This window comes from Candoia aspera, chromosome 1 (genome assembly GCF_035149785.1).
Source record: "Candoia aspera isolate rCanAsp1 chromosome 1, rCanAsp1.hap2, whole genome shotgun sequence".
NCBI classification, from domain to species: Eukaryota; Metazoa; Chordata; class Lepidosauria; order Squamata; family Boidae; genus Candoia; species Candoia aspera.
In genome coordinates, this window is record NC_086153.1 from 234,900,569 (window position 1) to 234,928,212 (window position 27,644).

Below are 27,644 nucleotides of genomic sequence, written 5' to 3' on the forward strand. Positions count from 1 at the left end.
CAGGGCTTGGAATTTTGTCCAGGAACAAATCGGTAACAAGTACAATGTTTTTAATATAGGTATTATGTGGATTCTCTGAGTTCTTCCAGAGACCAACCTGGCTGTTGAGTTTTGTACCAACTGAAGATTCAGTACTAGATGCCATGACCATTTCACTCAGATACCAAAAACAAACAACACCCCCTCCGTTATATAATTGGTAAAGTACAAAGAAACTCAGTCCATTATCTTTGAATCAGCATCCACAGTCTTAAATACAGATTAAAGTATATATTACATTATGCCACAAAGACTCAAATTTATGCAGACAAAAGATGCTGAGTCGGAATGGTGTTTTTTATTGATGTTTGAGGTGACTTGTGACACTAATAGGCAATCTTGAACAAGATGGGGGGTTTTTGTGTGTCTCCTCCCTCCAGAATTACTAAATCAGCTTCTCATCATTACGCAGATTCAGATTTTTCTTCCTTCTGCTTTATCACTAAGCATATCCAAATTGGAATAGAGAAAGCAAGATACTTCTGTTCTAATACAAGTTATAAAGGTTAGTATGAGTAGTTGACCTTTTGGGCTCTTATTCCAAGACAGTGGAAATGTCGTAGCTTTCACCTTCTAGGTAGGTGTGCTGATGCAAAGAGCTGAAATCTAGAATTGAGCAAGCTTTGGAGCAAGATGTTTTACTGCTTAAAAGAGAGCTGATGCTTCAAGAGAGATTTTCGTCCCAATCACTCCACCTTAGACCATGGCTTGTTCTTACCACACTTTATTGAAAAGTCTAGCTGCAAGAATAGGTCTGCTCTGTATGTAGCCTTCATAAATCTCAAATCAGCCTTCAACTCACTATTGAAAATAATCCTTTGGGAGAAATTGCGTAACATGCAATTTCCTGTTCCTAATTCAGCAACTTTATAATAACAGCTTGGTGTTTCTAAGCCTGTTGGAAGTTTGCATACCTATTTTGCTTACTGGTTCATAATCACAAGTGATGGAGACACGGGGCGGGGGGGGGGGGCGCAATGCTTTGGTTCATGTACCACAAGGCCACTGCTTCCCTTGTACACTGATTTCACACACTAGAATGCAAGAACAATCTCTGCTAGTAGCAACTGTAATTTGGTGGTGGCACAAAAGGCAACAAGCAAAAGAGAGAAAAGATAGGAACATGGTAAGCAGAAACAAAATAAGGGAGGGATGCAAATTGAAGGGAATTAAAGACTTCTACTTCCCACCTTTATTTCTGCAGATACCCCATTTATATTATAATTATATTTAACATGCATAGATATATATGTATATTAATGTCTCTAATCCATTAACTTCAAAGCTCTTTAAAAGACACAGAAAGAATGAAGATGGTCTGCTTAAACAGATTGTCCCTGTCTGCAACAACAACAACAACAACAAAGATCCAGTGAGAATCTGCTCCAATTCATTCTATCAACTCCAGAGTTCACTTTCACCATAGAACAGTAAACTGGTAATACCTTGGTGCCATACTTCTTTAAAATTAAGATTTGCCTATTTGAATCAGACCTGTCACATATGGGTGTCTTTTCTGGGAAGGTACTAACTAAGGTACTTTGGCATCCTACATGATGTAGGATCACCTTTAATTTTGTATTATCAGGAAGGATTGTTCCTTCCTCTCCTTGGTTATGAAAAGATCCCAAAATTTATTTCCTCAAAAATGAAATCAAAAGAACACATTAAACAGACTTTAAATAATTATTAAAATCTCAGGGGGCAGAAGCTACCCCACATTTAGAACACTAAATGCAAAACTCTTCATTACCAAAAGAGCAAAAAATAAGACATCTCCACAAATCAAGATGCTAGCAGCAAACGCTCCAACTCTTTCTATCTCTTTGCACAGTGGAACTTATAGCAGCCGCCAGAGATCATAAATTAGATGCAGGCTATTTCAACTAACTATCTATACTGCACCCTTTTGTCAAGGCAAGAACTGTAAGCATGAAATGTAAAGTCCCTGAACTGTCTTTCTTGAAAACAAGTAAACATTTTTGGTATTTAATTTTTTGATTGTGAATCTGTGCACCCTTGTATAAGTCACATAATAAAAAAACTTATCCTTTTAGAGAAGAGAATCTGTTTGCATTGATCTAATTATAAAACTTTGGGTACTGAATGCATAAACCAGAATTAAAAAATAGAAATAAACAATCCAAGATGGCTTAGTAGAAGCACTTGCAATTGGTGTAGCAATCAGTTCTCAGTGTTAACAACCTTTTAGTATTGGGTAACATCATGAGAGAAGACCAAGCCAGCAATATATCAGATCATGATTAGTGTTAATTTTTTTTTCCATCTGTACAAAATGTTAGAAGATACAATGAGCCCCTGGGGACAAAATACATGAAACAAATTATCCTAGTTACCTGAAAAGCTGAAGATAGATATAACATTTCAACCTTTATTATACAATATATAAAATATTAAAATGATTTACAGATGCAGTTAACACAGATATAGCTAGACAAGAAATGGTCATTTTCAGTATTTTTGCATGCTGTTGGATGCCCGCAGTGCTGGTTTGGAACCTGGAAGAGGTGGGGATTGCCATACAGCCGAACTTGTACGCTTGAAATACCTTGGCTTACTTTTGTAGAAGATATCCTCTAGCTTGGGGCTCAGTATGAGACCAAATAACCTGTTGATATCTGGAGGATTGTAGTATTGGTATGTAACAGCTTCATTAAGTTGAAGCCCTGAGGAAAATAACCATTTTTCACATTCTGAGTAATTCTTCAGGCAGCAACACATCACCAACCAAAGCACTTCTACAACATATAAAATGACTAGAATGTGAAGTCCCTCTAGCAGTGGTAATAGTGAAATGGCCTGCAGCAAACAAGCATATCAGACTTCCACAGACTGCTTGTCATGCCAATTCAAAGGCACAGAAGTTAAATGTGTTAAGTGATCTAAAAAGGATGGCACTATAGAAAAGAACAAATACAGATTTTCCAATCACCAGTATCATTATTTCATATAATTCAACTCTCTCTACTGAACTTTCATTGGCTCTATTTTTTCTTCTTCTTCTTCTACTCTTAGTACACCAGAAATTCCCATCAGATACAAGGTATGCCGTAAAATGTACTGTAATTCTGAAAGACGCACACCTACCATTGGCCCACAAAGGGATGGGTTTGCGAGGCTGGCTTTCATCATCAGTGGAGTCGTCACTATTCAGATCCATTCCATAGTCATTCAGATTGACTTTCAGAGACTTCGTCTCTTTCAGATCTTGGGCATCCACTTGGTTGGTGCTCCCAATATAAGATTTCTAAAATACAGGCAAGGTTGAATGCATAAATTAATGTTACAAATGCAGCAGCTTGTCAGCAGTGGCTCTTTGTGACTACCCTGCTTACCTGTCCAACATTTATGCATATACTTTTTCAAGGAAGCAGCAGCTAAAAGTTATATTGTGCCTTTTTATTCATAAAGATTATGGAAGGGTTGTTATTCTCCACCAGATGTATTTAAAGACAAATGAACAACTGAATTTGAAGCTCTTTATCAACACTATACAGTATAATCAATAGAGAAGAATTAGAGTCTGATAAATAAATAGGTAGAAAGAGGCAGATGACTGAGCCACAGAACCCAAGTGATTCAGCTATGCAAATTTCTTTAAATAAAGTAAGGGGATCAGAGTGGGTAGAAGCAAATTTTCTACCTGATTATGCCAAATGGAAACAATTGCACTAAAAAAGAACAAATGACTACATAATTTTAGTTGTTTTATGCAATGTCCCAGTACTAAACTTGTTTCAACACACATAGACACAGAAACCCATCACAACATTGTCTCTTCCTCCTTAAAAGGCTGAAATAATAGCTCTAGGTTTTCCTATTAAAATCCTGATGGGTATTTCTAATCAGTCTTTTGATTAGAACCATGGTAAACCCATAAGGAACAGATGGGGAACAAGAACTGAACCTGGTTATCATTACTAATTCACCTCTTAAAGTCTAGTATCAGCTGCAAGCCTTTTTGGGTATCCAAGCTATAACTGCTGTCATATGTTGATCAATCAGTAGATACATTAGTACTCGAGTTAAATGTACAGTCCTGTCTAAAACTCCATCTTGCTTTTAAAACTAGTGTGAGCTGCAAAACGTTGGTAGGCAGATTCTAATTTTTAAGAAACAAACTGCTCTGGGCTTCTATTGCAACCATTTTTGAAATAAATGTTTATTTTCATAGGGTTTTGATAAGGTTAGATTTATAGAAGGATGCTAATTTGAATAGACAGACTGAGGGAGAACAGAAAGCAACAGATTATTTCAATTGCTAAGTAATCTTCCACAAGCTTTCATGGTTGCAGCTATGTACATATATCATGTGATCACTGGCAGAATTTGGGGCACTTGTAACCTTTGAGAGATTACAAGAAGCCTTTAGTTCCAAAACAAAAGCTGGCAGAAACCATTCCAACCGCATACCACATATATCTTACAAACAGAGGCTCTGACAGCTACTGCTAATCAATCTGAGTGGCACAGTAGGAATTCTCTCCAAAATCTTATAACCATTTTGATGCAACAACAAATAACATTCCAAATAGTTTCAAGGAATTGGATGCATATACAGTACCAATAAAATCATTGCACAAATATTTAACAATTTTGGAAATAATGTAGTGTTATCTTAGGATATCTGTTCATAACTATTTGTCAGACATGATAATGAATTAAGTAAATAATTATTTTAAAACTATGAACGGGAACTTTTGCAGAAGCCCTTTCATTTATCAAACAAAGGAGAGTTCATTTTCTCTTCTGTGGTTTAGATTGCTGTGGTAAGCAGTTATTTTTATATGCATTTCTGCTGAAATGTCCCAGTAATTCAATTAGCTAAATATTATGGTATGCTAACATTGCAATGTACTGCAGCATTTTACTTCATTTAAACCTGAAATAGATGTGTGTCTAAAGTCTATAAGACTTTAAATCAGAGCATAGTTCAACTTATGTATGTCTAAGATCCTGGACATTTGATGGTGTACTTCAGAAACTCTAGATCTATCTTGTATTGATTAGCAATAGCTTAGCTAAAATGAAGATGTTTGAATGTGGAGCATTAAATCCAAAGTTTTTTTCTTCTTCTCTATCTTTATTTTCAACCCTTTTAGCCCTTCACCTCATTACTCTTGCCCCAGAACTGACAGATTAATATTTAGCTTGCAAATACTGAAGTCTGTTGGATGACAACACATTAAAATAAATCCAGCTGTGACTGTTATGGAGCAACTTAAATCCAGTATTTTAGTCTCCAAACAAGATGTCTTTTAAAAATTATTTGATTTTTCAGAATAGAAATATCAGAAGAATACTTTCACAGATGCATAGAATCATAGAATCATAGGGTTGGAAGGGACCTTGGCGGTCTTCTACTCCAACCCCCTGCCCAAGCCCAAGGCAGAAATCCTGATACCATCCCGGACAAATGGCTGCCCAATCTTTTCTTGAAAACCTCCAGTGATGGAGCACCCCCAACTACAAGAGGCCAGCTGTTCCACTGCTTAATAGTTCTCACTGTCAGGAAGTTCCTCCTTATTTCCAGGTTGGATCTCCCTCTGTTGAGCTTTCACCCTACCCTCAGGTGCTATGGAGAATAAATCAACACCCTCTACCCTGTGGCAGCCCTTCAAGTATTAGAAGACTGCTGTCAAGTCTCTCCTCAGTCTTCTCTTCGTTAAGCTAAACATACCTAGTTCCTTTAGCCATTCTTCATAGGATTTAGCTTCCAGACCCCTTATCATCTTTGTTGCTCTTCTCTGCACTCTTTCTAGGGCCTCAGCATCTTTTTTGTCTTTTGGTGACCAGAACAGGACTCAGTATTCCAATTGCGGCCTCACCAGTGCAGTATAGAGCAGTACTATCACTTCCTGTGATCTTGATACAGGCCAGGACTTTTTTGGCAGTGGCAGCACACTGCTGACTCATACTTAAGCAGTGGCCCACCAGGACACCTAGATCCCTCTGTTGAGCCAGGTACTGCCTATCTTGTACCTATGCATCTGGTTTTTCCTGCCTAAGTGCAGGACCTTACATTTCTTGCCACTGAACTTCATCTTGTTGAATAGGGCCCAATGCTTAAGTCTGTCAAGAGCCTTCTGAATATTGAGTATCTTCTGAAGTGTTAGCAGTTCCCCCCAGCTTTGTGTCATTCGCAGATTTGATGAGTGCCCCTTCAATCCCCTAAATACTTGTGGATCTCACTCATATATTATGTTTTCATATATGCTTATTTGAAAATGGGACATTAGAAAGCACTATCACAGACCACATCTCACTTATAGAACAACTACTGTATATTGAGCACAATAACCTTTCCGTTAACAGAGCAATCAGTGAGCTTCACCTATCATGTCCCTATGCCCTCTTGTGATCATACACAAATACTGCAGGACCTTCAGAACTCACAATTGCTTACAGCACAGAGATTCCTCCACTGCGTTCAGATGGATGATATTTTGAAGATGCATGTAGCCTCAGGAAGTGCTTAATGTAAGATTTAAATCAAAGAATTCATTCAAGAAATTATGTCAAAGGTGGCCAAGTTAAATGTGGGAGACCACATATTTTGAAAAATAAAGTTAACTCTGATGGAAGTGTTCAATATTAACACTTAGCATTGGCATGCTGCTGTTAATGCAAAGCTACTGACATTTCAGGGAGAAAGAATGCGTAGAATTCCAGAGGCAAAACCATTTCTCTGAGGAAAGGGAGCAATCACATAACTTTGGGTGATGTTTGTCCGTCCAAAAGCAGAGCAAATATATACGTGCAGAAGTGTCCCTCTAATTTAGAATCAGAAAAGGATTCCAGTGCTTGGGATATGTCAATACTTTCTGTTGCTCTCCTCTCATCCTTGGGTAAGCAGAAAGCCAAAGCAACATGGGTTTTGCTGTCTCCCCTTTACAGTCCTGATCCTGTCTCAAGTCACTGCAGCCATCTGATTTCCTTTCAAGTAGGGAGAGGCAAAGCCTAACAGACTGAATACACCTTGAAGCCTCCTTTGGACAGTGTCTGAGTAAGGCTACTACAACACCAGTTCTGCTTATGAGTACGAGTACTATACTTAAGCCAATCTCACTCATGGGTTGGGGATAAGCTGAAGGCAATAACATAGGAACACATCAGGAAGAGAGAAAGAGGCTGTCAAGTTCTCTCTCCACCATGGCAATTTGCAAATGGGGAAAGACCTAAATATCTGACTGCAGGCCTCAGTCATTTCGTTAAGTTCTCATCTTGCAGGAGAAGCCTGCAAAATAGCTCCTACTCACCTGAGCAGTTATATTCAGCCACTTACATGCAGCAGGAACATCTTCCACCTGCACAGCTGTCTTGTCCTGCTGCAGCCGAGCCAGTGGAGCAGGATTCTTTTCTACCTATTAACCAGGTAAGAATCTTAGCTACCAAGTCCATCCAGTTTAAACATTTTGCAGTAGTGGCTTCTGCAACTTAAAGGAAATGATCTATTCTTTAGAACCACTTTCTTCTTAGATCTCCATTAAGGTGATCCACTAATGAGTCCTCAGGTATTTTTTGCCTGCTCTGCTACCCAGCTGAAGAAACCCACAGTGAAAACCAACATTTGCCCCATTCTCTTCCATCATAATTATTGCTTGGGTGCCAAGAAGGGCTATAGTTAAAACCACTGCCTTTTTCCTACTCCTAGGGCAAAAATAACTAGAATTGCGCAATCTGCTTTAAGTATATATAATTTCAATCTCCATAAATCACATGAGGAAATGTGGGATTAACCATTTGTTCTCTCCCCCTAAAAATTTAGAATAGTGAGTGACATGCAAGGGCTTCATTCCTTTCAGACAGAATCAAAGTGGCAGGAGATAAACTGAAGCCATACATTTTGGAAATGCAGGTGGAAATACTAGGAAAATATATATATGTATGTATGTATGTGTATGTATGTATGCATGTATGTTTGTTTGTTTGTTGGCAAAATCTTGCTTGGTATTAATCCCCATTTCCTATGTTGGCTTTCCAATAAGTTATCACACCTTTAGATTTTCTTCCTCTTCTTTAACTATGGTGAGTTCCTGAACTTTCCCCAGCTTCTCTTTATCTTGCTGCCTGTGGTGCCTAAAAGCAAAGCTGAATTAATATACAAACACTTGCAGTGCACTGATTACTTGGAAGTAAGTCCCCCTGGGGTCACTGTGGAACCCTTGCCCAATAAGTATGTTGGGAACTCAAACTTTCCCCAAATGTGAATAGCTTTGCTGGATATTATATAAAAGAACAACTAAATCAAAGGAAGTAGCATCATTTCAGGTTTGGTTATTTGGCTCACATTTTTCAGTTTTGAATGTTTTTGCATCGTATAATCCCTTGAACTTTGACCTGCCCATAGTTTCAATTTTCAGACTTGCTCCTCCTTGTAACTAGGAAACAAAATGCTCACCCCTTCTCCTGTCTTGTACTATTGTATTCTAGCATTTTCTTAATTTCCCCAATTGTTCTCCATTTTTCTGGATGTTCTTGAAGTTTTGGCCCTTCTTCCTGAAACAAGGATAGAGAATCAATGCCTTTCATAAAATACATATATGGGAAGGAGGAAAAACAAGACTACTCACAGAACTATGTTGATGAGAAGTCCACACCAATGCATTTAGACACTCCTTAGCTAATTTTAAAACTGGAGAATTGCATAAAACAGTTGTTACTGCAGTAATACTTATTTTAAAAAACAAGTGTATTATTTTAGAAATGGGATGGTACAGATAGTATTTTTCAAATCTTACCAATGTGTATTGTCAGATCAGGAACAGAAGTTCTATATTTCTTCATTATTACTCAAGACACAAAGAAGGTAGTGTCTAAACTACAAAATTCTACATTTATTATATCTTCAAACAGGTGGAAATGGCAGTACCTCTTGGATACATGAATGAGATACACAAAGCAATTCTACTGGATTAAAAAAGAGTACTTGTACAATCTGTTCATCCTTCATCCCCTTTGGATATTCTTTATAACAGCAAGCTAGCAGCAGTTAAACGATTTGTGAGGCTTTGATACTTTTGATCACATAGAAATAAAAAGTTATTCCTTAATTATGATTAAAACTTCCTTAGGAGTTTGCCTATTCTAGCTGTAGCATGTAGAGCCTCCTTCTCTATAATTCCATTTTACTGGAAGGGCAACAGAGTGCTCACCATTTGCAGCAGTTTCTGTTTTCGGACTTCTGCTTCCATTTTCTTGATAGATATTTTTTTCTTTGCCTTTTCCTCTGCTGTTTTCTCCTCTCGCATCTGTGCAAAGAACTTGTCAAAATTCTATCTCTCTTATTTCACACTAAAGACTGGGGAGGTAGGTTACATAACAAATTATAGGCGTAGGGCTAAAGGTGCATTAAACGCTAAAGTAAAGTCTCCTTCAAACTGAGGTCAGCTCCAGGTAACTTTATGGACACACCCATGTGGTTTTCTTGGCAGCAATACAGAAGTGATTTGCCACTGCCTTCATCCAGGATCTTTTTGTGGGGGGGGGGGACTGAATTTTGCAGTACTGTAGAGAACATCTGGGTTAAAATAACTGGAAGAATAAAAGCAATGCTGTTATTGTTGTCTATTAGTGTTGCCTACCCGGGTAATGAGAAGGTGTGGATGATGCTTTTCCAAACTAAAATGTTGTTCTTTCAAGGAAATATGAAAAAATAGTAATGTGGGACTTAATTATACTAATCTCAGCTGGAAGACAAACTCTGCCAACTATAGTATTTCCAGGAATTTTCTGACTTATCACGCAAACTCTTTCTTTAGAGGAACGTACAAGTGGGTAAGCTACCCCTTGATTTGATACTAGCCACTACTGTATGAACTCTAGTTAAGGAACTTTGGGAGGAAGTGTTGGAGTTCTTGACTTAAGGGAAACTAAAGCTAACTACAGTATAGTCAAATATGTATCTTGGACTTCAAAAAGTAGAGTTTAATAACAACATTATAAGTAGAATTTGACGATGGAGGAAGCTAATGGGAAAAGGACCTCAAGATGGGTGGGTTTTTAAAAAAGGAGATAATAAAAATATAGTTGCCAACAATTCTAATAAGAAAAATATAGAAGAAAGCAGAAGTCAACAGGGCTGCAGAAAGGAATCACAAGTAGAACAAAAAAGAGCAATTGTACAAGTTGGGAAAAAGGGACAGGTCACCAAGGAAGGGTCCATACAGGTAGCCAAGAACAGAAGCTAAATTTCAGAATGAGCTGAGGTTGGCAAAAGATATGGAAAACAAAAGGCCTCTTTTACGTACACTCAAAATAAATTGAAAAGAACCGTATGCCAGCTCAATGAAGATAGCAAATGCTAACAGATAAACCCCGCTCCCAAAAGAACAGGGCAGAGCTGCTTGATTCCTATTTTAAGTTTTCTCCAGCTCCAGCTCGGTGGTGTGCAATTGTCAGGAGCAGGATAAAGGAGCAGAACTGAAGCTTGAGGGAATATTTATTTACTCTGAATTTCAATCTACAGGCCCAGATGAATCAGAGCACAGAAGGAACCTGATGATGCTCTGGCCAAGTCTCAAAGAATTATCTTTGAGAAATCCCAAAGAAATGCCAGATTACAAACATTACCTCAATTTTCAAAAAGGAAAAGGATGAGAATCCAAGGAATACAGACTGCTCGGTTTGACATCAATACTAAAGACCCTTCTAAATTTGCAGTGCTGTATTTTTTAACCATTTTACTAATTACTTGGAGTAAGAGAAGAACGCTCATCAAATTTACAGAACTGGGCAAAACAACTAATATTCTAGGGCAACAATAATACTTAAAATCTCTTGGTAAGTTAGGGAAGTATGACATTTAGCAGAAATAAATGCAACCTAACACATTTAACAAAAAGAAATCAAATGACAGATCTGGCTTGATAACAGTACTAGCAAAAAGATCTTGAAATACTAGTTGATTACAGGCTGAATATGAGTTGGCAATGTGATGTAGCTAGAAGGAAAGGCAAATTATATTTAAGATTGCACCAAGAGAAAATCAGGAAAGGAATAATTCTAATTTCACTGTCAGACCCCACCTCAAAAGGAATTCCAGCCATCACACTTTAAGGATTCAAACAGGCAGGAAAAGACTCAGAGAATAACAACAAGGATGATCATGGTACTAGAAACTAAATCCCATGAAGAATAATTAAAGGAATTGGGAATGGTTAGATCTAGCTCTGAGAAGAGGTTAAGATATGATAGCTCCCTATCGTATTAGAAAGGAGGCCAAAACTTGTTTTCTATCAATCCAGAGTGCAGGATGCAAAATAATGGATTTAAATTATAGGAAGGTAGATTCAGAATAAATATTAGAAAAACGTCCTAACAGTGGACTTCCGGTGGGGACATGGTGGACTGAACAGCTGTGCCCGCAGGCTCAGCTGGCAGAACTGACAATGCGGCAGTTTTTTCAGGCTCAGGCAGGTTTTTCCCGAAGTCCAGGAGTGTTTTCTGGAAAAAGGAAAACATCTGGAATCACCCCATCTGTCCTCTGGATGGCTGCTTGCAGCCAGAAAATCACAGTGTTCGCGTTTGACTGGTAAGAGCTAGCTGGGAGGCTGGGACATCACCATTTTCAAAGCTGCGCTGTAGCATTAAAGGGACACTAAGACCAGCCACCCCATTTCTAAATCACCTAATTTATATTTCTTTTCAGTGCGCGTATTTATTATTTATTTATTTATTAATCAAATTTATCACTGCCCATCTCCCAAAAGGGACTCTGGGCGGCCAAAAGGGACTCTGGCCTATCCTAAGAGAGGCTTTCTACAGCAAGAAGAAGTGGGCTTGTTGATTATTGTTATTTTGGGGATTAATTTTTAAAAATTCTTTTTAAGTTTTGGACTTCATTTTCCCTCCAAATATTAAGGAGGTTTGAGAGTAAATAACTGTCTCCGTTATTATTTTTGTACTAAATTTGAAGATACTAGCATTTTCCTACACATTGAATAGGCTGATTTGAACCTTCAGTTTTCTGCTTCTACTTTCCCTACGGAACTGTCTGCATATCTCACTTTCACTTGTGTAAACACATTTTGGAATTCTTTCATATCTTTGACTTTCACTGGTTAAGCTCCTAGGGGGCGCCATAATCTACTACTTGAGACATGGAGGATTTTAAACAGACTTTCTCTGACTTCCACCAAGATTTTAAACAGATTCTTTCTGAATCCTACCAAGTTTTTATGCAAGGCATTCAGGACATTGTGGATAATAAGAGCTCTAAAATGTGTCATCTGATTGGCGATGTCGTGGATGAAACTGAGGAATTTAACAGCGACAGAAATGTGTCTTCTAAGAGTGAGATCGGGATTTCTGTTGAGATGCTGGATGAAGATTGGATAGTCGAGTTGGAGAAATTTAAGGGAGAGAGCAAGTTGCAAGCCACAAGTGACATTGATCTTCTGGTAAAACGCCATGGAAAAGAAGGGGTTATTATGTATCGAAGGTCTCCTGAAGAGAAGTCGGAGTTTCTGAGGGGGGCAGTTGGGCTGTTCGATTTTTTAAAGAAAAAATGCTCTGCGCATTGCGGGGATATATAAATGGTCTGGTTTATTCTGAAGTGGGATAAGGGTTTAAGAATATTTATCTGGATTACTTTTAGGGTTTGGCTGATTTCATTTATCTTTAACAATTTTGATTAAGATTATTAAGGTATAATAAAAAAATAAATGTCTATTTGGATGGTTTTGGGTTTAATATGATTAGTATTATTAAAATTGTATTATCAAGTTCAATGGCAGACAATTTATATGTTTTTTAGTTTGATCTTTATTATAGTAGACAGGAATGAATAGAATAGTAGTAGGAAGGAAATAATTAAATAAATGTTATCTGGGGGGGGGAGTTGTTTAGGAGGTTTTATAAATTTTTCTTTTTTTCTCTTTTTAATATAAGGGTAGGGAGTAACTGTATTTAGTGATTTTTACAATGTGCCAATGGAATGATTTATAGAAATATGTGATTTTGGCTTAATATAGGATAAGGGATTGATTATGGAAATTTTTGTATATCCTTGCTGTTAAAAGTTGGAAGTCACCTCTTTTTGTAACTTTGAAAAAATGTTCTATTGTGTTTCCACATTTTTTTAGTTTTTTTCTCTTTTGTAGTTTGTTTTTCTGTAGCTTTTATCTTTACTTGAAACTTAATAAAATTCTTATTAAAAAAAAAAACATCCTAGCGGTAAGAGCAATCTGACATTGGACCTGATTATCCAGACAGAGGGTGGGCTCCCCTTCACCGGATGTGTTCAAACACAGCGTAAGTGGTAAATGTACCAGCATCTGCTTTGTTCCCTGCAGATTTCTGGCTTAATATGACGTTTGAACATTCCATACTAAGAGACAATGGTTAGTATGTTAAGACTGCCATGAAGAAAGTCTGTTTTCAGGCCATTTTTCACCTTGTCATTTCTTTCATCAAGTTGAGAAAACTTCTGTTCCATTCTCTTCTTTTTTTCTTCCTCCATCTGCTCTACCCGTTCTCGAGCTTGCAATGCCTTTCGGAGTCGCTCTTCACGCTTTCTGTGTAACACATAGAAAGCACTTCATTTATTCTGATGAAACTTCCTGGTACTGTTAACAAAAAGTTTACACTGGTAGTTTTTCTATATTTTTATAAACACGTATCTGTTCCTTTAGTGTCCACATTCCACAGAAGTTGCATTACACAATAATAATATAGCTAAAAGAAATTTTTCAGTGTAATCCCAAACTGCATGGGGGTATAAACAGTCACTTAACAATTTTATCTCTTCCAACCGACGTCTCTTTTCTTCCTCCACTTTCTGTTTTCTCTGTTGCTCCGCTTCTTGTTTTTTTCGAAGACTCTCCAGACGCTGGCGCTCCTTTTCCTAAGACATGGGGAAGATTGACATTAACTGAAGTTGCTATGACTGTTTGCTGCCTGATTGCCAACATGTTTTCTCCCCATCTTTTCTATGCAGATCAAGTCACACCAAGGCAACATGGCAGTGCAGATACAAAACACCAGCACATCCAGAATGACCCATGTCCAAAATAAGAGTGAAAAGCAGTTTTAGGGCAGTTTAGTGTTTTTTAAACCATTTGCAGCACTAGGATCACAACCCACAAAATAAGGAAAATAGTTACTTACAACAAACTCCCCCTTTGTAGAATGAACATGGAAAGAAAATACAAGTTAGCTTCCATCACTTCTCAGCCTTTTGGCTAAGATCAAGTGTAGTGTGTAAGTTAGCTTCCCGGAATATAAACAACAGCCCTATCTACAGTACATCAGTGAAGCAAAGGACTGTGGAAAAATGCAATATGGCAGCAGGCTCATACCTTCATTATCCTACTAGCCACAGCAGGCATAGACTTCAACACTGAAATTACCTCAAGCCCTACTTTAAAGGGATTTCACCTATGTTTTAGGTAAGTCAAGAGTCTGAGTAAAACAAAAGGCTTCCCTTACTGACTCACTTTTTTCCTCTGGTCTCTGTGTTCCAACTTGGTTTCTCCAGGGGAAGGTGGGGATGGAGAGAAATCGATCTGACTACATTCAGCTTCTCTTACTGGTGTTCTCCCTGGACATCCCCCCCTATTCTAATCTTTCCACTTCGTGATATTTTATAGAACCACTTTGTTCCTCTTGATGCAAGAATGGGGTATAAGGAGCTATAACTCTTTAAGCATAGAACTGCCAAATACCATTAGTTTATCTGGTTTTCTGATAATCAGCTGGTTGCAGCTCTCTGAGGTTTGACACTGAGGCTCTTAGCCCTACAACATGACTGAAACAGGAGTTGAACTTAGAAGCCATCATGCAGAATATTTTCTCTGCCACAAATATCTGGTTCCTCTAACCAGTGTATAGCAGGTCTTCCTAATATAGAGGTATTTACTATTTCTAAACGTAAAACAAAAAACAAAAACACCTCTTACCTTGGAGGCAGATCTACTAGGAGTACTATGTTTGGGGACATTGTTCCCTGAAGACGCAGGGCATTTGAGAAGTTGATTCTTTTGCATGGTTTGAAAGAAGTTTCTGAAAGGTCGTATTATCTGTCAGAAAAGTATGCATGCTTTTACTGCTTGGACATAAAAGAACACAGAAGGATGTATTAATCTGACATTTACTTACCTTGGATGGGCCAGAAGTTGACAGTAGTTTCTTTGCAGAAGTGGATGCGGTTTTATGATTAGGACTAGGATTGCTGTCTTCTGCGCATGAAGGAGCAGATAGATCCTCCACTGCTTGTTTATAACTTTGCTTCCTGGAAAAAAAAGTAAGTGTACACAAAGTTTCCTCAATTACATACTTATCCTTGTTTTCATTTATTTTTTTTAATCAACCCTCTCCCCTCCAAAATTTAGTTTGGGAAAAAGTTTAGATAGCTGGCAAATAGTCACTTTTAAAATCAACACCCCACTACTCAATGTCATGCAATGATTATAGCTCCAGATAGTTGCTTATTGAAAGAATTAAACCATTCATATTTCCTTTCATAAATCTAATACTGACAGGTACATGTATATCAAAATAGTAAGTTTTGTATTCTTTAAGTATTAATTGTTACCAAGTTCTCCAACATGCTATTTTGGAGGAAAATCAGTAGTATCCACAGTAAAACATAGCATTATTGGAAATTATGCACCCTGTAAGATATGTTGCCCATGCTACTAAATCACTTCACTTTCTCTAAGTTCAGTTTTTCTCTAAGTAACTCCAGTATTACAGTATCACATATGTAGGGGGTTCTCACTTAAGCAATCTAGGCTGTTATGCTTATAACAGCCTGACTTCCAGAACAATGCACAAGTTCACAAGAAATCTTCATTTAAAAAATGCTTGTAACCAGTTTCTCAACTAAAAGACAAATATCTAATATAGGAACCTGCCATATTTTCTAAGAGAACTCTTTTTTGCTGCGCTGAACAGTTACAGTTCTGAATTTTGAGAAACCATTCCAGATTCAGGGAGGGAGGGAGGGAGGGAGGAAGAAAGAGTGAATGAATACCGGATATTCTGCATTTGTTCATAGGGACTGTTGTTCCTGGCTAAATCTTCAGAATTATTGATATGGGAGTCAGTAATTTTAGTTTCAAGTCTGTCTGCAGGGAGAGCAGAATTAGTAAGAAAGGTCTTGCCACAAAATCCATCTTTCTGCTTGATAGTATCAGCTAAGCTGAAACAAAGCATATATTGTAGACAGAACTGTACAGAAACAATACCAAGATTCAAGACTGTTTCATAAAATGCTTTTAATTACAATGACAAGATCTAAATATTCTAGCAAATGTAATGACAACTGTTTATGACTTACAAATAAAAGTCCAAAGATCATACACTTATAAATTATAGAGGGAAAAATGGAATAAATGATCCCTAGCAATTAAAAAGCAACTTCCAAATTTCCTTGAGTTTTTAACAGCATTTAATGAAACTCACAGCTGTCCATGCCATTATTTACCTTTACTGCAAGTCTTTTCTTGATGCCTCTCAAGTTGTGCTGGGTTGTGCACAGGGGTACTAACAATTAGACTAGATGCATCCAGAGCACAAGGCTCTTTTTGTAGATTGTTCAGAGACTAAGAAAAAAAGAATACAATATGTCACTTCTGTACTTTGTAGATAAAGGGATATATCTAACAAGATCCCACTTACAATATTTTCCCATTTCTGGGCTCTAATTTTAAGGTGACTACATGTGTCAAGGTGCTGCTTGATTAGAAAAAGCAGGAAAAAAAATCAAAGCAGCAGGGCTATCAATGGGAACAAATGCAAAAACGGTAATTTTTCATTTTGTGAAATAAGTAACTTATGCGTAATATATAGCCTATCTCACATAAATATATCCCTGAAGGTGGTAGCTCTTAGCTGACTTTAGCGGTTCTTAAAAAGATGGACAGTACTTGGGTGGGAAACCATCAGTATATCTAAGGGCTGTTGGCTGGAATGGGAAATTGAAAAAACAACTCAGTAGTAGGCAATGGCAAACCATTTCCATATTGTTGCCAAGAAAGCAACATAAACATGTTTCATCGTGTGTTGAGCTCCACTCAAAGAAGCCTTTACTTACACTTGACTATAACAATCATCATTTCTCACATAGCCCAAGGAAGGAAAGATGAATGCCGTAGCATCCTGTTAATTTTCCATCTCCAAGAAAGAAGCAAAAGAGTACCAAGGAAGGTAAATCCAGTCAAGGCCATGAAAATGTTCACCAGGAACAGGAGTCTGAATATGGTATTTTGCATCTGAAGATCAAATAAAGCTTTTTTCTAAACTGAACTACCACCACAACCTAGAAAGGCTGAACTATGAGCAACATGAATGTACCTGCATGGAGTGAGGAGACTGCATATTCAAATGGCCCTCTATAAAACCTATCATCTGCAATTTGGCCCAGCCATATAAACTAGTCCATAGAAGGGAATAGCTTGCCTGAAAAATATCTCTTTATATTAGCCACACATAGCATAATGATGGCAATACCTTGCCCAGGTAAACAGAGATTAAGAATACCTCACAATTTGAAGCAGTAACTTCAAGTTACTTCCTTTAGTTTACAGACACTTGTATGGTAGTTGATTGTTCACCATTATACAATCCTAAAGCCCCTTAAATGAGATAATTGAACAAAATTAATTCCTCACAAAAGACAGATATGAACGGAAAACAAAAGTGTTAAATAAAAGATCATATCCAAGATCACATCAGGTATTAAAATACAGAGTTGAACTTGGAGGCTGTGCTCAGTAGTCTATTTATTCTGTCTGGCAGATCCTATGAATTTTGATGCACCTAAATCCACTGATTTCAGTGGGATTGGACATGCTTAAATCTCCACAGAATTCAAATTTGTGCATTCCAATAGTTGACTTGAAGCATTAGTCACCCACAAGCTTGATTGGATAATTAACTGGAATAGTAAATCCAACTATCATAGCCTTAGAGATATCTTAAGAATTGTGATCAGAGTTCAGAGAACTGCACTGAAGGCAAAAGGCAATCCATCAAGTAAACCCAACAGGTGCATCTCCAAGACCTTACCTCTCCTAATTCAGCATTCCGTGTCAAAGGCCTAGAGAGAGAATTTTGGTAAATATTAACCATTCCTTTTTCCCCGTTTTCATTATTTTATTTAAATATACTGTGATCAACAGACATTATTTAAACACAATTCACAAAAAACAATGTAAGAATAGCAATGTGAAAAACTGTGAAAATGTATGTATATTTGTATACACACACATATATATACAGGTAGTCCTCGTTTAGCAACTGCCTCATTTAGTGACCATTACAACAGTGATGAAAAAGTAACTTTGTGACCAGTCCTCACATTTACAACCTTCGCAGGTCTGTAAAACATAGGAAAGCTGAAGTAAGATCATAAGCATAGTCGCAGTTTTGCTTAGTGACCGCTTCACTTAACAACTGAGTTGCCAGTACCAATTGTGGTTGCTAAATGAGGACTATCTGTGTATATACACCCACCATGCTATTTCTTTTCAGAGAAGCAATGTTATGCAAAATATAGGAAAAAAACTAAAATGTACTAAGAAGAAATTAAAGGCACAGAAAAAAGGGAAATCCAACTAAACTTAATTTCAGTTTCTAGTTTCCAACAACACTCACAGTGCTCTCCATAACTTCTACCTTTACAGGCCATATTTGCTTCCACTACTGATTCAGGTTTTTTTTTCTTTCAACTTATTGACTCTGATGCTTTCAGGATCTCCAACTCCATCCTATCACGAATGCATCTTCCCCAGTCTTCTTCACCTATTCATTTTTTCTTCATACATTCTTTCATCTATTAGCCTCATTCATTCATTGATGGCCATACCATCAATGTGCTTCTTTTTCACTTTTGTATTAAAACCACATTCATTCACCAATTCATTCTTGGTCCTATTTCTTCCAATTTTACCACTCACATTTCTTAAGCAACCCATTACCACTGCAGCCAGCTTACATTTATGTTTCTTTTAACACATCCACACATCCAACTCTCATTTCCACAGAGAAGCGTGGGCAGAAGCACACTCTTACACATAACCATATGCACTTTTTTCAACAATCCTCACAACAGTCCGCATGCTATTCACTATCTTTTTACCAGTGTCCACGTGTCCTATAGTTTCTCCCTCTACTTCCACATCTTTAGTAAACATTCTACAAAGGTACACAAACTCATTTACTTGCTCTGATTTTTGTTTTGTAGGTATAACTTGCAATCATTCACTTCATTTTCCCATCACCTACCTCATCTTCAATATATTAATTTTCAGTATGATCCATGTTCACTGCATCATACAATCTAACATTTGCTGCAAATCTTTCAGATTCTTAGCCAACAATATGGCATACCTGCCTATAACAAACAGACACACATCTCCAACCAACACATTTCTAACAGTACTTCTTTAAATGTACAATCCATAAATAATCACACATATGTATCTTACTCCCTGTTCAGTGCTGAAACATTAGAATCTGCACAAAAGCTAAATAAATAAAACCTGTATTTTTCTAATATAGCAAAAATGAACACCAGTGGTTCATTAATTTTTAATTAAAGGATTGTTCAAGATTCTTTGCTGCCATGTTAATTTTTCACTAAATGCTATTTCCTGCACTGATAAACCATTAAAATGTATTTCAGTTTTCCAGCATTTTGCCATAGTAAGTCTAGCACCTAACAACAAAAAATAATGTCTTGTGTTCCATCATGTATGTATCCTAGAAAAAATGGACCATAAAGCTTCAGTAGAATTATTAAAGATTTGTCTAATTTTTCCAGTTTCCTTGAAAATGTTCAACTGAAATGAAAAACTGAATAGGCATTGCCACTAGAAATGATCCTCTCTACTGATCTGATTACAGTCCCTTCAGCACAATCTAGAAAGATTTTGATTCATATAATGCAATTGTTTGGGAATGCGGGTACCATCCATGAATTATTTTTATGTTTAATAGAATTAAAAAGAATTTTATATCTTACAGAGATCCAAGCTGACTCCAAACTTCAAATCCCAAATCTTCTTCCCATACTTTAAAAGTCTTTCAGGAGAACCTGCTGTGTTTCATAAATGAGTTCAGTATAATATTAAAGAGATTTGTCTGATTTTAAAGGCCTGGATATTTTATTTATTTATCTCTATCCCACCTTTATTATTTTTACAAATAACTCAAGGCGGGGAACATACCTAGTATTCCTTCCTCCTCCTATCTGCCCCACAACAACCACCCTGTGAGGTGAGTTGGGCTGAGCGCGCGCGACTGGTCCAAGGTCACCCAGCTGGCTTTCATGCCTAAGGTGGGACTAGAACTCACAGTCTCCTGGTTTCTAGCCTGGTGCCTTAACCTCTAGACCAAACACCATTGTCTAAGCATTCTTATTAATTGGTAAATATTACCCAACCAGCATTCACTTGTTTATGCTGCATATAGCATAAATGTAAAGTGAATACACTATTGACTCTGAGGACATTTAAAACAAATGATCAGTAACAGACCCAGGTACCCAACAGTCTCTGAAGAACCACTGATCTTCAGTAGCACAGTACAAATGTTTTGAACTATACAATTTCCTAAGATGCCAGCAGTGATCAGTCTTCTGGGCAAGTGTGCCAAAAGTGATAGATGGTGCCACCATAAACTATGCTCTGGTATGTATACAAATTGTAGTGAAGTACTCTATGACTTGGGAAAGAAGAATTTTATTATAGTGACTGATACCTTAGGTACCTCTTATTTAGACAACTGTAATGTTCATTAAATGGAGCTGTCCTGAAAGAGGGAACAAGTACAAAAGCATGGGAAACAGATCTGGAATGTGCTGTATAGACCATTTAACACCAGCCTTCAAAGGGATGCACCAGCAGAGAAAAATAATCCTTGCAAATATTTGTCCCAAAGAAATAGAAATGCTTACACAGGTAAACTCAAGAATAAAACCACAGCAAATAAACAACAAAAACCTGGAGGTATTTGGAGAAGAAAATCTTTTTCTATTTTTCCCTTTCCCGATTTTTCAGTGCAAGTTTAGGGGAATTTCACCAATTAACCACCTGTGAATGTTATTTCCCTTGCTGGAATGAGCAAAATACTATTAAAGTAAAAAATATAACTTCTGCAAAATGCATGGAATCTTTGAGATGGGGTATAGAAAATGTTTCAGATTTGAACTGTTTCAAATTCAGCTCAAAATTATCAAAATAGCCTGTTTCAAATACGATAGAGCAATTCTTTTAAGCATTTTGCATATCCATCTCAAAGCATTCCATGCATTTTGCAGAGTTTAAAAAAAAACAAAAACGTAAACAGCATTTTATTTATTCAATTTCACTGCTATTTGAGACTCAAAGGTTGTTAAAAAATAGGACCCTGTTGCTAAACCAGTGTGTGTTAATCGCAAAATTAAGACCTGGATTGTTTTTCTCCCATTGCTTCAAAATTTAGGCAAATTTTATTTCTTGCTGCTTGTCATTTTGTATTTTACACAGTCTAGTGATGTATTTTAATTATCTTTCCCCTATTCCTCAGAAAAGAGTTGGTGGCACTGATGGAGAAGACATAAACATCATTGTTGCATATAGTACCAAGAACTACCTCTCTTCCAACTCTAGAAAAACACAAATTATATAATTAGATGTCTGGATGCTGTATGATTCTGAACCATTTAATATAATGTTAATTTTGAGTATGCAAATAGAACCATAGGATTCTAGTCAAAACTTTTTCAAATTTTCAAACAATTTCAAATCTTGATTTGTTGACTCAAGATGAAGTTCAGCAATGTTTAGTGGAGTTTTCCCCAAATTATTAGAATCCTTCAAAGGTTTTCAAGAGTTTGCTTACCCATGTTTGCTGTTTTCATCATCCATAAATACTTCAGTGGAACTATGGCCTGGAGAATGGAAACATTAGACTAAATCATGAGTTGAATAAATGCAGTAAGAATAGGGATCATACAAAAAGTGCTATCAATAAAAGAGAAATTGCACACCCAATGCAGGAGGAATTCCATCATTTTCCTTGATGCAGGAAACACATACATTTGTGAACTTGTTTCCTGCTCTTTTTTTATACTGAGAGGAAAAACCTTCATATTTGGAAGCTGCATCCCAACCACATTATCTGCTTTCTAGGTCCTTGGATTAAAACTGCAAAAAACAAGAACACATTGGATCAGATCTAGGTTGGATCTATCCTCTATTAGGGACAGTTTGCATCCCCAACTGACTGCATGTGGTAGCATTTTATGAATAAAATAGGATTTCTATGAAAAATGAAATCTTCAGGCCAAGTTTTTCTCCAGCACAGAGCATTTTGTACCTGCTTTCATAACAGATTAAGGTTATGTATTTTATCATGCCACTTTAATGGGCATCTGATATGGAGATGGAATTTGTAGCAAGAATCACATCTGATTCATAACATAATGTAGTTTTATATCAAATCTCTACAACCAGCAAGCAAAACTTTCAGGTCATTTAATAAATTTGACACTGCAATTTCTGATACACCTCTGGTCTAAAACAAAGTTTATTCTGCCTACATCCCCATCCTGAGCTTCCTCCCATCACTTCAGTTTATTTTTTACCACAATAATTTGGATTTTCGTTTTATTATCAGCTATATTGTTGCACACACGCACATAAGATTCCTTTGATCTGTGACAATTTATAAGACTCAGTGTTTGTCCAAATGCTATCTAACATGCAGTTCATAGCAGGAGTCAAATGATTTCTCCTTCAGATTTTTGATCTGCTCTATATGCACGGACAACATCTGAAAACTCTACAGATGCCTTTCAGTTGCATAAATGGGATTCAGTATGCATGGCTTTGAGAGATATGAGGCCTTTGGTGAGGATGACTGAAGCCTCCTTTTAACCTAGGTTGTTTTCCTTGATTTCCATCTGGGTTGTTATTCTGCCATCCCTACCTTTTTTGTTTTTATTGTCTTGGTTTTATCTTTTAAATAATTTGTAAACCACCCAGAGTCACTTGAAGTTGGGTGGCATGTACATTTGAATAATAATAATATACTTTTCTTAAATTTAGCCACCAAAATAGACCTATGTTGTCACACAAAGCTCAGGTTTGATCATTACAGTCCCAGTAGACAGGGAGCTGGTTATTAATTCCAAAAATTGTATTCATTTGGCTTTCCATGAAAAGTTTCTTATTCACTTGTAACAATACTATGAGTACCTGTAATCTATAGCATAAGCATGGCAAATTGTGCTGACAAAATATGTTACCAACAAAGGCTAGAAGTATTTTAAATTAAGTGAATAAGTTCAAGATTTAATTTTTGACTTCACAGAGATGGAAGTAAATCGTGCTCTGAGGATCCTTACCAGATTTGAACTGGAAAAGGGGCTAACCCAGATATTAATCTAAGTTTGCAAAAATCAGAATATGCTCTCACTACCAAATAGCAGTAGATACAGTCTTAAACATGCTGAGGTGTAGAGAACTTTAATCCTGTATACCATATATGAAATAATCAGAAGACTATCTCAGGTGATCCATTTATGAGCACATTTGCACTTTCACCATGCATGACAAAAAGTGACAAGGGATTTTACATTAGAATTAGATCAGTGGGAAATGTAAGCAAGTGTCTGTTGCAATAAAAAGGAGTTATCAGTGTTTTGTTCAGAGAAGACTAGTCTACAAAAAAGAGGGAAGCAGACTACATGCACTAAAGACAATGCCAGTTCATAAAACAGTACAAGGAAGAAGTGATACTGTAAACAGATTTTCCTCTAAAAGAAGAAAAATGCTGGAAAAATGTGAATTGAATTACAGTAGTTGTGGTCTCATGTAAACACAGCCTGGAGAAGCTTCCACATGAGCCTAGAAAAAGACAGGGCTACTTTAATAATTTAAAAAGATGTGCTCTGAATGTGGTCCTGAGCATTGCAAAACAATGCTCTACACTAGTGCTTCTCAACCACAAGGCTGGCTGGGGAATTCTGGGAGTTGAAGTCCACACATCTTAAAGTTGCCAAGATCAAGCAACATTGCTCTATATTATAGTTTCCATAGAAAAAACAAAAGAGTTGGTGCTATCAAATCCCCTACAACTTACAAAAGTTACACATTGACATAGTGATATAATTGCCTTTACTTACAGCTTACTCGACTCGAAGCGGATGATGAGTCCTGAGCTGCTTGCTTCCTGGCAATTGTCCTGCTGATGGATTTTCGAATTGTGCTTTTTCTTTTATTGCTTAGTGAATATTTCTCCACAAGTGAGATCCTTGGATTTTTGTGTGGTCTATTTAGAGGACAATGGCCTGGCAAAAGCCCTGCGGAGGCACCCGTGCTTTCTTTCAGGTCTTGGGAGAGTTCTCCCTCTGGGTCCAAGTTATTATTAACTAATTCTTGGGGAGGAATCTCTTCTCCACATTTGTGCTTCCCATCTAAAGATCCTTTTGGAGTGGGTATACTTTGTAATCTTGATGCATCCCCATTTTTTTCTGCCTTTATTGACTCAGTGGTGTCTGGAACTACCATGGCAGGACTGTCTGACATAATGGCAATCTCAGTGACCCTTGATCCATTGGCTAAATGGTCATCTGAATGCACAGTGAAAATTTCAGAGATTCCATTCATGCCCTCGTTCCTTTGTTCACCTACTTCACCATTTTTACAGCAGCCAGTATCAAGTGGTCCACCTACTGGATCCATAGCTATCTTGTCATTCTGTACTTCTGAACTTCCTTTAGAAGAGTTTGTCATAATATCTGGCAAGGATATTGTGTCCCCCACATCAAGGTTATTTAATCCTCTTTTTGGAGAAAGCTTCTGAAAGGAGGCAATCTTTACACTGCCACGTCCTCTAGACAATCTTAAAGAACAAAAGATTAATTCAAAAATTAAAGCAATTTCAATAAATCAAATTGTTTTAAGCCACAAGATGGCACTAGAAACAAAAATAATTCCCTGTATTTCCTACGTTATATGTATTTACCAGACTGTCTAGGTGCCTAATAGAGACTACTAAGTGCAGTTAGACAAATGAATGAGTACATAAATGTGTCTTAAAAGTATAAAATTGCTAGGCAGAATAATTAGACTATAGCATGCTAAGTTGGGAGCAAATTTCCTTCAAAAAAAAAGTGAGATGTGAGGCACTATTACTTTGCGTTCAAATATATTGCAACCAATTCATTCATTCATTCATTCATTCATTCAAGGGTAATGGATAACATTTTGGTTTTAAGTAGAATTCATGGACTGACACATAACATGTCAAGCAGTTTGCAGGGAAACTCAACAAGTATGAAAAAGGAAGTTTTTGTACAGATGTTTTAGGAGACGAAAATATAACCGATAAGCACTACAAGTATAGTTTTGTAATAACATGACAAACTCTTTGAATCACAATATTTATCTATTAAAAATAAATAACATGTAGACACCAATGCATTTCCTGTATCTCCAATTGTGAGGTGCCTGGGCCTTTCTAAAATTAGTAAGGTCATGCCAAGATTGGTAAGGATTATCAAAACATTTTACAGAATCATATCAATGATTAAAGAGCTAAAGTGTATTGGGTGGAAGCAAGCTGTTTGTTTTAGAAACCTAAGAACATCATTTTGGGTAGACCACATTATTTATTTTAGAAACCCAGTATCATTTTAATCTGTTGATTTATGATATTGAAGATTTTTCCATTTAACTCCATATACCATGCTATTTTTTTTTTTTTAGGAAAAATGAGATTTTAAAAATGTTCCTATGGGTCTTGTCTGGTCAGCAATGAGCACAGGATATTTCATGAACAGCTGCCTAACCATGTTGATTTCATTGAGGTCTATCAGTATACATAAGAGCCCTTTGAAATAGTTGATTGTTTGGACTAATATGCATTATTACAAGTGTACAGTCTCATGGAAAACGCAACAGGATCAGAAAATGTACTAGTATGAACATTTAACAGCCTGAATCTAATAGGTATACTTATACCCATTGAAATCAATCAGTATGGGGTAATAGGATTAAAGCCTTGAAAAATAAAAAGGGGAGTGCATTTATATTAGGATAATAGAAAGGTATTACCAGCAGAGAAAAGAGCATGATCTTGGTAAAGCCACATTAGCTTGTTAATCTACATTGCCAGACAAATATCAGGTCAATATGGTTGTTTGTACACAGACAGATAAACACAGGCACTGGAGAACTTGTGCAGTTTATAGCACAAGAAAAATCCATAAAAACTGAGGCCTTTGTGTATGATTCCAAAATAGAAAGCTTAAATATTAATTGGTTTTCTACCTTTTTCTAATTAGTTCTTTATTTTCATCTTTAAACAATGAAGACCGCTTCTTTTTTCGATACTTCTTCTGAGATGGTGTTTTGGGCATCAGTTCTGGTTCAGTACTGAAGTTGTTACTGGTCCAAAAAAAAAAAAAGCCTACAGATCTCAATAATTGCAGTTAACAGCAACACCGGAAGTCTGTCTCTTGCTTCCTTGACACATGCTAAGATGTACCTTAAAATATTCTTGACTTACTATCTGACCAACTTATAATATATTCCTTACATTGATAGCAAAAAAATCCATAAACTCAGGGCAACCCACCACCCAATTAATAAGACTTAATTTGTATTTGGAACAGGATGGACAAAGGAAGTATAGGGAATAATAATAATAATAATAATAATAATAATAATTTATTAACTTTATATGCCACCCAAAGAAAGCCTTGTTCTCCTTCCCAAGAAGAGAGGAGCTATGCATTTTGCCTTTCTTGCAGAATAGTGGCTATGCTGCTCTATGCTAGAGGTTTTCAAACTTTTTCCGGCTGCAGAACTTGTTAGCTAGAAATAAATAAATTCCCAAATCTCTGACCAAGAGGCAAAGCTCTAGTGATAGAAAAGTGGCTTTGTTTGAGTCAACTTTTTTTCCCCCTTACTCATTCCCAGAACCCCATCAAGTTTTCATGAAACCCTAGGGTTCCACAGAACACAGTTTAAAAAAATAAAATCCTGCTCTTTGCAATAACTTTAACCTTTGGAGTGAAAATAGGACCTGACATCATTGTACAGTCCTTGGGAGTAAAAACTCAATCATCTTTCTATTTTGCAAGATTCAAAAGATTCTATACCTATCAAATATCTTCATGGCTTCCTCCTCAATTTCTCTCAACCACACCAAGCATTTATGTTCAGCGTTGAACAGGAATTCTGAGAATTTTTGATTACAAACATCTAGAAAGTGAATGGGCTGTCTTGCCTCAGCCATGGTACTGCATAAAACAAAGGAAAAGGAGATGCTAATGATTTAAGTCTACACTGAGATTTGTTCCAACAAAATAGAAAAATGACATCTGAATTACTCAGATGAGAAAGGTAACAACATGCACTTATTCATACAACAGGAAAGGTTTATCATGAATTTATGTTATTAACTGGTAGAATGTAAAAGAAATATTTTGTTTTCACAGGGGGAAAAGTCACTTGTGCAGTTACTCAACCTCACTCTCAAGATTTTTTGGGAGAGTCAAACATGGCCTTTCGTTCGATTTCTTTTTTGGCTGCTTATCTTGGTTTTGTTTCTACAGAAAGTCAAGGAAGCTCAACTAGCAGCACAAC

At 36.8% G+C, this 27,644-nt stretch overlaps 1 protein-coding gene across 1 annotated transcript; it reads right to left on the reverse strand.

The window, feature by feature from the left end:
* Positions 1 to 1,725: 1,725 nt before the first annotated feature.
* Positions 1,726 to 27,322, reverse strand: LOC134487419 (inner centromere protein-like). Its single transcript, XM_063289208.1, has 17 exons — positions 27,158 to 27,322; positions 26,325 to 26,441; positions 24,176 to 24,894; positions 21,889 to 21,937; positions 18,073 to 18,103; positions 16,490 to 16,607; positions 16,037 to 16,130; positions 15,160 to 15,292; positions 14,961 to 15,080; positions 13,797 to 13,906; positions 13,457 to 13,577; positions 9,216 to 9,311; positions 8,462 to 8,559; positions 8,058 to 8,139; positions 7,320 to 7,424; positions 3,148 to 3,307; positions 1,726 to 2,726 (listed from the first exon to the last, which is right to left on the reverse strand). The coding sequence occupies exons 1-17, from the start codon at positions 27,292 to 27,294 to the stop codon at positions 2,512 to 2,514; spliced, it is 2,505 nt and encodes an 834-aa protein (XP_063145278.1). The 5' UTR covers positions 27,295 to 27,322; the 3' UTR covers positions 1,726 to 2,511.
* Between the last annotated feature and the right edge of the window lie 322 nt (positions 27,323 to 27,644).